We start from the raw sequence: 11,424 nt of genomic DNA on the forward strand, positions 1-11,424 counted from the left end.
CCCTCCCCACTATGCTTTCACTCGCAGCATGCGGCACGCAGTCACGATGTTATCACCCTTCGACTTTATACGGAACATTAGGCCGACGGCGATGGCAGGAATGCGCCTGGAGTGTCCATAATTGCTATTGCAATATTATACTAGGAGCATCCGGCCACTGAAGCGTCCTGTGGCACAATACTTTCCGCAAAAGAAGAAAAAGTAACAAAGTCGAACTTTTACCATGCGATAATTGGCTGCGCCGCAACAATGTCTTTCTTTTTTTCTTTTATGAGGTTGGGGGCACGGAAATGAAAAAAAAAACGCAAAGGAAAGCATGTTGGGCACAACCGAATGCCTACTTTGGGCACCTAATGTGGCTGCCAAAGGAATATCGAAGAAAACGTGAAACGCTTGGTCTACAAAGAACCATACGCATACTGCTCCGTATCCTACAGTGGCAAGACAAAATTTTCCGGAGAGGCAGCGCTCAAGCGAGCCCTTTGCGATCCGTCGAGTCGCCGCAGTGATGTAGGCGAGTGAGCATGCATTGTTTCTTTTTCTCGTCTTCTAGCCAGAAAGGGTCCAAAACTATGCCAGACGAAAATCCACTCGGCCAGAGAAAAACGAACGCGCATCGAAGTGCGCCGCGCAGTAGTCGGGGCAACACGAGAAAAACGCATGCGCTCTGGCTGGCTCCAGAAGTCCGGGTAGCGAGAACAAAAGAAAATGAAGAGGTTCAATGTGTCTTCGCGAATAAAAGTCAAAGTAGAAAAGTAAACGAGAACGTAGTTACCTTTGCTGGCTTTAGTGTATTAATGTGGATGCTATGGTACAGGTGAAAAAAAATCTTGATGTTATTTTCTGTGACATGACGGCAAAATAACCACAAACGCTTTGTCTCATCGGACCTCACTGCGTGCTTTGTCAACTTCGCTAATAGTGTGTTGATTTGGCTTCTCTCGTTGTATGGCCCGATGTACGACTTGAAAAAAAGTCAATGCACCTTTGGCGTCAAATGTATAGAACAACATTAAACCCACAAAATTCCGGAATTCAAATTCTAAAGCACGACTTCGCACATAGTCAGTGCACCTTTTGCATAAAAGTTTATGAGAACGTTGTACCCATAAAGTTTCGGAATTGGAAGCCATGCGCTCCGTGGATTCCGCGGCCTCCGCGAGATGCTGCGACGAGTCCGCTCCCCATCAAAACGCCCTTGAAACTGTGCTCGGATGGGGCTCCTTGCATTATGTGACTCCCGGTGCATGGGCGTTTCCGCGAAATCCCGCTCGATTTTGCAATGTTCGCGCTGAAGTGTATTTTCCAGCATGAAAAGGGCATATTCTAGACAAAATACAGAATGATTTCCGGCGCCGAGGTTTCTTTTTTTTTTTTTTTTGGTCAGCGGTGCACGGAAAAATTTCGAGGGGCGGGGCTGAAGCCCCATAAGCGCACCCCCCCGCCCCCTTGGCTGTGCCCCTGCCCGCCAGTGATGGCGCCACCGTAAAAAATTGCGTTTCACGCTGACCGCTAGGAGCGCTATTTTCTTTAAAGACCTACCCTTCTCCCGATTGTTGGCTCGGATTTGGAATAAAAAGAAACTAGAATTAGCGCTTTATAACTATGGGAATTGCTATATACAGCGGCGATTGCGCGCAGAAACAATCCTAGCCCGTAATCGAGACAGTTGTGGTTGTGTTCTCACCGTATGCTGCTTCACGCACCTTTTTTTCATCGCTGTGTGAATCAGACATGCCTTCAGTGCGTCTTGAGAAGGCATGTGAAGCAAGACTAGCAGCCACGCTAGCGTATGCTACACTGAATACCGAGAACATCTCGAGATAAGATAAGATGTTGCTCGCTTGAAGCTTGAGATTCACTTCCTGCAGGCTCCGGTATACAATTTATATTCTTTCAGTAGCTACGCCGCTGTTGCATACAAAATAAATTGTGCTAAACGTTAATAAGCAATTTCGATAGGCCAATGCCTCTTAGAATGTTTTTTAACGACGGTAATTATGTCCTTTTTCATTGTGTAAGAAAAAGTAAAAAACTGTTCCCGATACATCCAGCGCAAGGCAAGTTTGCGGGTGATCTAGCCTCAACACAGCGATCGACATGCAAAAAGCTCTCACGTCAGATAGAACATACGAATGCGCTATAGGTGAGTGGTATATTGCAGTTGTCTAATTAATCTGGGGTTGCTGAACGTGCTGATGATGTTTCCGGCGCTTGTTGCGTGTCACTAACGACATTTGCAGATCGCAAACAATTTGCAATTACAACTCTGCAGATACGAACTGTGGGAATTGTTGCTATGAGAAACCTATTGCTGGCATGCTTGCTGTCGAACATCATATGAGGCTCTGCACAGCGTTGCTAATGAACAAAAATGTTTGTGAAGCGAGTAATGTTTGTGTCACACGATCATGTACACTTCAGCAAGGCCACATTAAGAGTGTAACCTCGTGAGACTATGCCAAGGGCATAATAGTTTTCTAATTCGGCTTTTATTACCTGCTTGTTTGTTACGAACATGAAAATCCATTTTCCTTAACTTCCGTGGTTAGATGCCAAAAGGAGCATCTCCATGTACGAGAACAAGTTAGCTGTCTCATAGCTGTTAAGGTAAAAACGGCTTTTCTTCGCCTAAACTTCTGCCACATTCGGCTGGCCATTTTCGAGCACTCGAGAGTGCCCTGGAAGCGTGCATTTTATTCGGGTGATTAAAATCGAGTGCTCAGAACAACATTCGGCTGGTTCTTTCAGCGCACCGCGCTCCCGCTCTGAGCACTTATAGGCGCTCTCCCACCTTCGACCGAGATCTAGCGGAGTTCCGGAGTGGGGCCTCTGCATCTTGCGTTGGTGGCGTGTGTGGCGTAGGCCGCGGCAGTGTGTCGGCGCCTGCGCACCTTGCTTGTTTAAAACAGAAGCCGCGCTGACGAGGTTTACTCTTTCGGCCTCGGAGTGCTCTGGCGAGCGGCTGCACGTCCGGCTCGGTCACGTGTCATCTCCCTCCGATCAAAAGCGCACTCCGCATCGTTGTATAATCCGAGCCAGAACGCGCTATCGACCAGCCGAATGCACAGTTGAAGAGGAAACTGCAGCGTCGTGTGGTAGGTTGCCACGTTGGTGCTGCGTCCTGAATTTCCATGTCGTTTGTTCTGACGGCACAACAGTTTAGATTAAATTAGTGCCAGTTTTCTCGAAGCCTGACTTAAATTTTCTTAAACTATTTCTATACACTTTCACGTGCATATAACTGCATGTCCTGGATGAATATTGCATTTGATTACTCACTAGCTAAGAATAATAACAAAATGATTGAAAGCAGTGCCCCATGAAAGTGTAGGAGGGGTCACATGAGGTTATGAAAACGTCGGCGATGGCTTGACCACTGCTTTATTGAACTCCGACGAAGAGACGTTACAAAGCGCTCCGTCACAATTTTGATACTCATATGATAGACGGTACGGCATGGAAAAAAACGTGCGTGCCTTCGCATTTTGCAAGCAGTTTCTTGCTATGCGGAGTGATGCACGCGCATGACAGTAGTAGATTTTGTCATTTAATCGCTCGTTCCACTGGTGCCCGGGCGGCGCGCTCTCGCTTTTCAAAGTGACTCGCACGCCGATCATTTCAAAGTACTAGTTGCCGTTGGCATGAGAGAAGTAGGCGACTCTCTGTGGCCTAATGGGCAGAGCATGGAATTTGTGTGCTGGGAACCGCGTCTCTATCCCACGATCATTCACTTTCCTTTTTAATTGAAAAAGGCCCGAAACGGAACACGAATCTACCTGCACATTTATCTACCGACCTACCGCAAGGTGCCTGGTACCAGGCAAGGAACGCTTCTCATTAAAGCCGTCTTTCGCATCATGAGCTATGGTAAGAAAAAAAAACTGTGTTGATCGAACGCACATGCTGGAATGAGAATTGATGAGAAGCAAACTTTACTGTATTGAAATTATAATTAACGCTGCACAACTACGTGAGTGCGATGAGTACTACTTTGTCTACTTTTATCCTATACGACTCATGATTTCATGCAATGTTTAATGTTTATGCACCACTCGTATCAGAATTGCAAACTCGTTGAATGTTTGTCTGTTGAGGGCACCGTTCACAAGCTCTGGCGAAACGCAAACGCCAAGTCCGGCTTAAGCACGCCGTCAGGCATCAACACAGCAATGTCACTAGTACTAAGGCACGAATAATGGTGAGAGAAGCATGCTAATTTAGATAAGTGCGGCACATATGTAAATCACTGTATACCCTTATACTAACTCTGGAGGACTGGCTATGAATGGGCGCATACTCAATTTTATTATTGTAATCAAGTAGAGCAGTTATCCAAGTAGACCTAGGCTGCACAGCCTCGTAACAATAGTCAAGGCTTGCCATATTCTGTGCATTCACTAATGTCACCCCACAGTAATGCAGGGCAATTATATGCTTACCGGTTTCTTACGCCTCTTTTATTGACCAATTTTGATCCCTCTGTGTTTTGACAGGGGCTATTGTTTGAGCCTCCCTGAGATCTACGCAGCACGCTTCAATTGCTGCGTATTTCATGATATTGTGCGTCTTTGCGAGGTACAGCATAATTTTGCAACCCGGTATATTTTTTGTTATTTGTTTGCAAGGTACTACCCCATTCTATTTTTCAAAAAATTTTTATACAATCCGTTATCTTTATTGCACCATCTTCCGTCGTTTTGTATGCTCAATTTTAGAATACCCCAATGTCGGCAATTTCTTACGATTTCCAGAAGTTAATTACCCTGCCTCTATGATAGCTTCGCCTGCTTATATGCGTTGTCACCCGTATTCCTGCAGTGCCTCTTAAGCAATCGAGGACATTTCACTATAGCGAAGCTGTTTATGGCTATGGTTCCGCGCATTTTCTCATGTCCGTCCAAGGAGGTTCTTGTGTCCGTAAACAAATATCTGTGAGCAGAAACTATCATCATCAGCAATGACTCGTGTCACTGCTCGCACGTTCGTCTTCTTCCACGGCTGGCATAATACTCCAAATAATGCAGAATACACTTAATGGCCTCCACACAAGAGCATTGCATAGTCTATGTATTCACAAAACCGCCATTAACGTTGAAAATTTTATTCCCCCAGACGTGGTGTTTATTGCGGCAGGTGCATGCGGACATCGGCGGCGGCGAAGTAGGGGTCAACATTTCAGAGACGATTGGCGCACGCCGCCGTATAACTGTGGACGGTTTCGCGGGTGGCTTGTGAGGGGCAGCATAAGATTAACTCATCATCATTGCTAGTTCTGATTCCGATTTCATACCGAACGAAAGTCAAGGCGGCGGCAGACCATTGCGGAGACAGGTGTTCGGTGTCAGAAGCGACATCGTAAAACGAATGAATCCTGTTCCGTCGACGCCATTGCTTGCTGACAGCGTTGAAATTTTCAAGTACATGGCTCGCAGCACGATCCGGCGGTGTCGTGTAGACGAGGCTGTTGGCCGTGGAGACGCGACGAAATGCACACCTGCTTACCACGTCTTCAGGCAAATCGCGAAACTGACGGAAGCGGCACGTACGCGCGCGTAATATTGGGATATTTTTGGAACAACGTTTCCCGTACCAATACAGGATTACGCAATTTGTATTCGCTTGCGTCCCCCTAAATGATGTGCCCGTGCGCAGGAGCCGTCGCCAGCCTGGCAGTAAGGTCTTCGACCTGGTGCTGCAGGCGTTGCACGTTCAGCTGGGTGTGGTCCCTCTGGCGCTCCAGCGAGACGATGTAGTTTCGCATTTCCTGTACGCAGCTGTGGTCGCGCAGTCGGTCGGCGCTCAGGCTTAAGCCGCAGTCGCGGGTGCAGCGAACCATGCGCTTGGAGCAGCGCTCGCGCCGGTGCACCATCAGCTCCGAAGGACGTATCTGGGAGCCGCAGTCTGGGCATGGCGCTCTGCGGAACTGGCACGACCCCAGGTGGCTGTTCAGGGTCTCCATGGTCACCTGGTAAGACCGCGCAGGCTGCGTTTGTTGCTTGAAACGTGACTCCACCTAACCACTGAAGTCGCGAACTCTAGCGGAGTGTGGGTAAATGCCTCAAGCTTGCCTAATTCTGTGTCGTAGTGGCGCAGACCCTAGAGCAATAGATTCAACATGTCGGAATTATCAATTAGTATAAGCAATAAGCAGGCATGTGCGATATGTAGCGAGTCCATCTAATTACAATGTAGTGAAACCTCGATTTGATATAACGTCTGTCCTTCTGCATTTTTTTGCGATGGGAACTGAATCATTGACTCAAAACACATGCGCCAGGTTATTGCTGCAGGCATTATAGGAAAGGAAAAATGATATCTTATCCCAATGCTGATAGAACGCTCCAGGTTGACGTTCTTGCCGTATAACACAGTAATTAAATAAACTGAAGTAGCACAACTTGTGTGTGTACACGAACGCACCGAAGTAAAATGACGCAGCTTTATGTAATCGAATGTCCTTCATATTTCTTTGTCGCTATTTCGCGGAAGTGGCAACAGCGACTTGCACACACAAACGAAGTGCCTAACTTCGCGGCCATGGACCTTGCTTTATGATTTTGATTAGTATAGGTATGGCTATCGCTTCTCTTCTTTTAATGAGGTCGCATCATACAACTTGAAACACGTAGTCCGGTTAAATAGGAAGGTACGTGTTCGACAGTTAACTGAGTGACAATATGGGGAGAGAGCCAGAACGCGGAGTGGTGCGAGTATAAAGACTTGCATGACAGGAGGAGAGGCGGCGGTTGCGCCAGTGTGTGGCGGGCAGCCTGTCTAGAGTAATGCGGACAGCCGCAGTTCGACCCACCTTCCGCATACCGCGCCATGAAGCATGTTAACACAGTGCAGCACGCCACCATTTGCGGGAGTTTCATCCGTCACCGTGCGATATATTACCCGAGCACTGTTTTGCTCTGCTTTCTTCACAGTTTTGCTCGAGTCATTAGAGGTGCTGCCGTCTAATCCTGTTCCCCATCGTTATAATGGCTTCACCGCATCTTTAACGCCGATCCAAATCGGCAGCGCAGGCTTGCCGTAATCCCGAGACCACTTGTGGCCGGACAGGCTATAGTGTATGCGGGTTACAAAACGTCGTTGGAGGCAGAAATCCCTGGGATACGGTACGCTCGCCAAGGTGATGAGAAGACAAGAAATCGGCGACGCAAAGCGATGTTAGAGAAAGAAAAGGTCTTGAACCATTGATGTAAAACGACCGATGCGGTAGCTACACAGCAGTATAGGTAGACAGTATATAGCTGTGAATCGTAACTCACAGGTGGCAGTGAGGTATAAGTCGCGCAATTCACGTAAGGATGCACATTTCAGTGGGATGCATGCACATCGCATGAATTATCAGGGTCGCACCTTCACAGTGGAAGCGCCTTTATAGGCCTTTGTTCGTGAAGAACGAAACATTTGACAGGGTCGCACCTTTACAATGGAAGCGTCTTTAGAGGCCTTTGTTAGTTCCTGAAGAACGAAACATCTGATAGGGGACGCACCTTTGCTGTGCAGCCTGCGTCTCGGTTCGGGCAGCGCACGGTGAGCCGCGCGATCATGTTGCTCACGAGCGGCAGCACAGGCACCAGCTGAAACGCGGCGACCCCTCGGCGACACACGGGACAACTTGCGCCACCGAAGCCGTTGCTGTTCGCCAGCCAGCCGTTGATGCAGTCCGAGCAGAACACGTGGCGGCAGGGGCACTCGACGGGGTTCCGGTACACGCCCAGGCACACGGTGCAAACCAGTTCCTGGGGTGGCCTGGGCTCGAAGTTCTCAACCGAGTACAGGGCCGGGTCTGTCGGCCACTCCGCGCGCCACGTGGTGGCGCTCCGGCTAGCGCTCGCCGCGGCCGTCGGGTGAGGGGGAAAGGCGCCGAACATTTCCCACACAAAGGAGCCCATTCCGCCGGTGCTGCGAACGAAGACACATGCGCAGAAAGTCCATCAGCTAATTTCAGAATCGAATCAGCTAGATAAGACTTATGCTTACATAAAGAGTGAACAGTTGCTGTTAGTTTATGATGTTTATGGAGGTGGCCGGTTTGGTGAGCGTGGCCACCTTTATGAGAGAAGAGTCGGTGGAGCAGCGGCCCTGGCAAACAAGCTGCCCTCAACGCCGGCTGTTCGCTAAACTGGCGGCCATGGCTCTGGTGGTGACTCGGACGTCGTCATGTGCTCGAGCGCTTTTATACTGGAAATGTTGGCTTTAATACAGTTCAGTTGGAGGCTAACCCCCGTAACAAACAGTGTACTTACATCCCTTAGACGAATCGGGGAAGTGACGGCGAGCCTGCAGTCGCAGCGTCTTGGAGAACGACAGCATTGTCAGTGAGTGAACTTGATTTGTAACATAGCCTCCAAGATATACTGCTCGTCGCCCGTTATCGGATGCCATGTTTGTAGTGATGGTGCCATATGTAGTGCCTACAGTCGCGAAGGGCCGTCTGTAGGCCTATAGAGTAAAAGCCAATGCAGTGTCAGACGGTGCAGCGCAAGGTCACAACGACAGGAGCTACCGGAGCTCATGGGGACCAAGTAACGTCATCGTCTTTATTATTTCAGAAAGCTCAGTCTCCGCTGTCCCGAGTTTGCCGCTTGCATGGTTTCATAGAATTGCTACCAAATTCGGTTGCACTGTATGGTATGAAGAACTCCACTTAGGTCCTGAGGGATCAGTCTGGGACTGATGCGAGCCGCTCTCACGTCGGTACAGAGAGGCCGAGCCCCTCTGCCGTTACACGGGCCCTCTGACCAGCCCTGAGTTGGTCTGTGACTCTAGGCAGTTATGTAGCTTGAAGACGCATATATTTAAGCCCCATAAGTTATATTTACCACAGGGCATACAACGAAGACGAACGGGATACACGACACGACACAACCATACGTTTCGTGTCTCCTCTTCGTTTTTGTTGTTTGCGCTGTAGCAATTATGAAACCGTACCAACTAGCCCAATTCACAGTTCTCCCGTGAGTCAACAGCGAACAAAAAAGACATCAATGCACTTATTATTTTCAAATTATATTATGGGGTATTACGTGCCCAAACCACTCTCTGATTATGAGGCACGCCGTAGTGGAGGACTCTGGAAATTTTGACCCCCTGGGGTTCTTTAACGTGTACCTAAATATAAGCACACGGGTGTTTTCGCCCCCATCGAAATACAGCCGCCGTTGCTGGGATTCCATCCCGCGACCTCGTGCGCAGCAGCCCAATACCATAGCCACTGAGCAACCATGGCGGCTTTGTTATTTTCTGTTCAAGGCTCATCGTTTATACAAGGTTTAAAAGCGAAGCTTTTCTTTGCGAACCTCGCCTAGTCTTCGTGACCGTGAGTGCTGCGTGGCTGTTCTCTAGCTGAATAGGCCAACCCATCACAGTGGAGGACGCGCGCGTCACCGCCGCTGGTTTTCTTGCCCCGCCCAAGGATCGCGCTCGCCTCCGCAAATCTGGCGATAATAGCGATAATAGAGTGCTGCTAAGATGGTCAAGCAACTAAGGTTAAATACAAGGAGTGTGAAGCGTTGGTGGAAACAGGGAAGGAAACACGGCTCGAATCTTTAGAGGTGGCCCAAGGCGCGTATTTTATGTGCAAATGCTGCCTTTTAAGTGCATGCCTGGACAGGGCTGACGAAGCGAACACCAGCCTTGCGTTACGTATGGATGCTCTAGAAAAGGAGCTACAGGTAGAGAGGGCAGAAAAGTGCAAACCCTAAGAGCAGCTTAGTGAATTGTTGGACGAAAAAATGGTTGACACCGCCATGCGAAATCACATTGGCGGACTTTCCAGCGCCAGCCACGTGGATGTGGCCTGCAGTGGCATAGACAGCGATAAGAAAGTCAGGCAGGTTCAGACAGGAATAGCTACGCACACGTGGCAACTAGGAAGTCAAGAGGCGATGGAGAGGAGGGGAACAAGCTAACCACAAGGAATCAGGTCACAGTCAATGATAAGAGGCCGCATAATCTGGAAGTTAGGAGGGAGGAATGGAATACCCTAGTGTTTATCGGTGGTGACTCAAATATGAGTAGGTGCAAAAGAACTATAATGGAGCGTGTAAAGGGTGATAAGCGGGTAGCAGTCGGGGCATTCCCAGGCAGGACAATGCACGCAGTACTGAGAGACACAAAAAGCGAACTTTCTAAGAACGTTGCAGAGCGCAATTTGGTAGTGGTAGCGGCGGGGCTAAATGTTGCGCTGAATGGTGAAGCCGCAAAAGTAAAGGAGGGAGTTGACAATTTGAGGGCGATATGCACAAGTCCAGATCGTGGTATGCACAGTGCCGGAGGTGCAAGGACGAAACTGAGAAATTACCAAGGACGTTGTGGCTGTTAATCGGGAGATAAGAAAGCTAAGCCAGGAGAAAGGCTTTGAAGTGGCAGACATAAACAGAGAAGTGCATAGATCAGGCTTTGGCGGAGGCTTTACATGAGATGGCATCCACTTTAAGCAAGGCCAGGAGCCGAGATCGGTTGGCGTCTGGCAGGCCGGGCAGTAGCTTTTTTAGGAGGTCCACTGCGGCTCAGGGTGTCGGGGTAGGTAGAAACAATGCAGAAAGTGGAACGATAGAGGCTGACGGCAATAAAATGGCCACTAGGAGGTCCAGGAAGAAAACTACAAAAAAGAAATTTAACACCAGGATCAGGGACATAAACATGCAGGAGGGTAGAAAGAGAGCGAAGTGGTTAGAAATACAACAGCAGTTAAAGGACGAAGAAGTAGGTGTATACGCGCTATGCGAAACACATCTCATAGGTCTAGAAGACCCACCGTTTATTGAGGGCTACGCCTGGGAAGGGAGCAACAGAACAACAACGGAGAGGAAGGGAGGAGTAGGTGTGCTCATACATCAAGGAACAAATTGGCAAATAATAAAGTCAACTTGCAAAAAGCATGTCTTGGTATCAGGTTCAATTGCCGCTAAAAATACATGGCTAGGAGTAGTTTATTTAGGGACAGGGGACAAATGCAGGCAAGAGAACAAGGACCTAGTGAAGTGTCTCAATGACGATATAAATCAGTTTGGAGAACGTGCCGATATTATTCTGCTTGGTGACATGAATGGCCACAACGAGGTTCTGGATGGATACACAGATTGTAACGGGAAGATGATGCTGGACTTCTGTGAGCGACACAACCTAGTTATAGTAAATAGAGAAACTAAGTGTGAGGGACAAATCACGTGGAAATCCCGTAACAGGCAAACGACCATTGACTACTGCTTAATGTCGCAGGGGATGTATAGCAAGCTCGCAATAATGAAAATAGACGAAGAGGGAAAGTACAGCCTCGGAAGTGATCATAAGCGTATTAGTCTACATCTGGGAGCCCTGCCCAAAAGAGAAATGCTGGGCAGTCAAAAAGAGCACGCAAAATTAAATGACGAACAAATAGCGCAAATAGCGGCCGGCATTGAGGAA

The 11,424-nt window shown here is 48.6% G+C and overlaps 1 protein-coding gene across 1 annotated transcript; it reads right to left on the reverse strand.

Annotated features, from left to right (window-relative positions):
- Nucleotides 1-7,447: 7,447 nt before the first annotated feature.
- Nucleotides 7,448-7,939, reverse strand: LOC142581854 (RING finger protein 151-like). The gene has a single exon (XM_075691299.1). The coding sequence runs from the start codon at nt 7,905-7,907 to the stop codon at nt 7,467-7,469; it is 441 nt and encodes a 146-aa protein (XP_075547414.1). The 5' UTR covers nt 7,908-7,939; the 3' UTR covers nt 7,448-7,466.
- Nucleotides 7,940-11,424: the final 3,485 nt, after the last annotated feature.

The sequence above is a fragment of the Dermacentor variabilis genome, chromosome 5 (genome assembly GCF_050947875.1).
Source record: "Dermacentor variabilis isolate Ectoservices chromosome 5, ASM5094787v1, whole genome shotgun sequence".
Lineage (NCBI taxonomy): Eukaryota > Metazoa > Arthropoda > Arachnida > Ixodida > Ixodidae > Dermacentor > Dermacentor variabilis.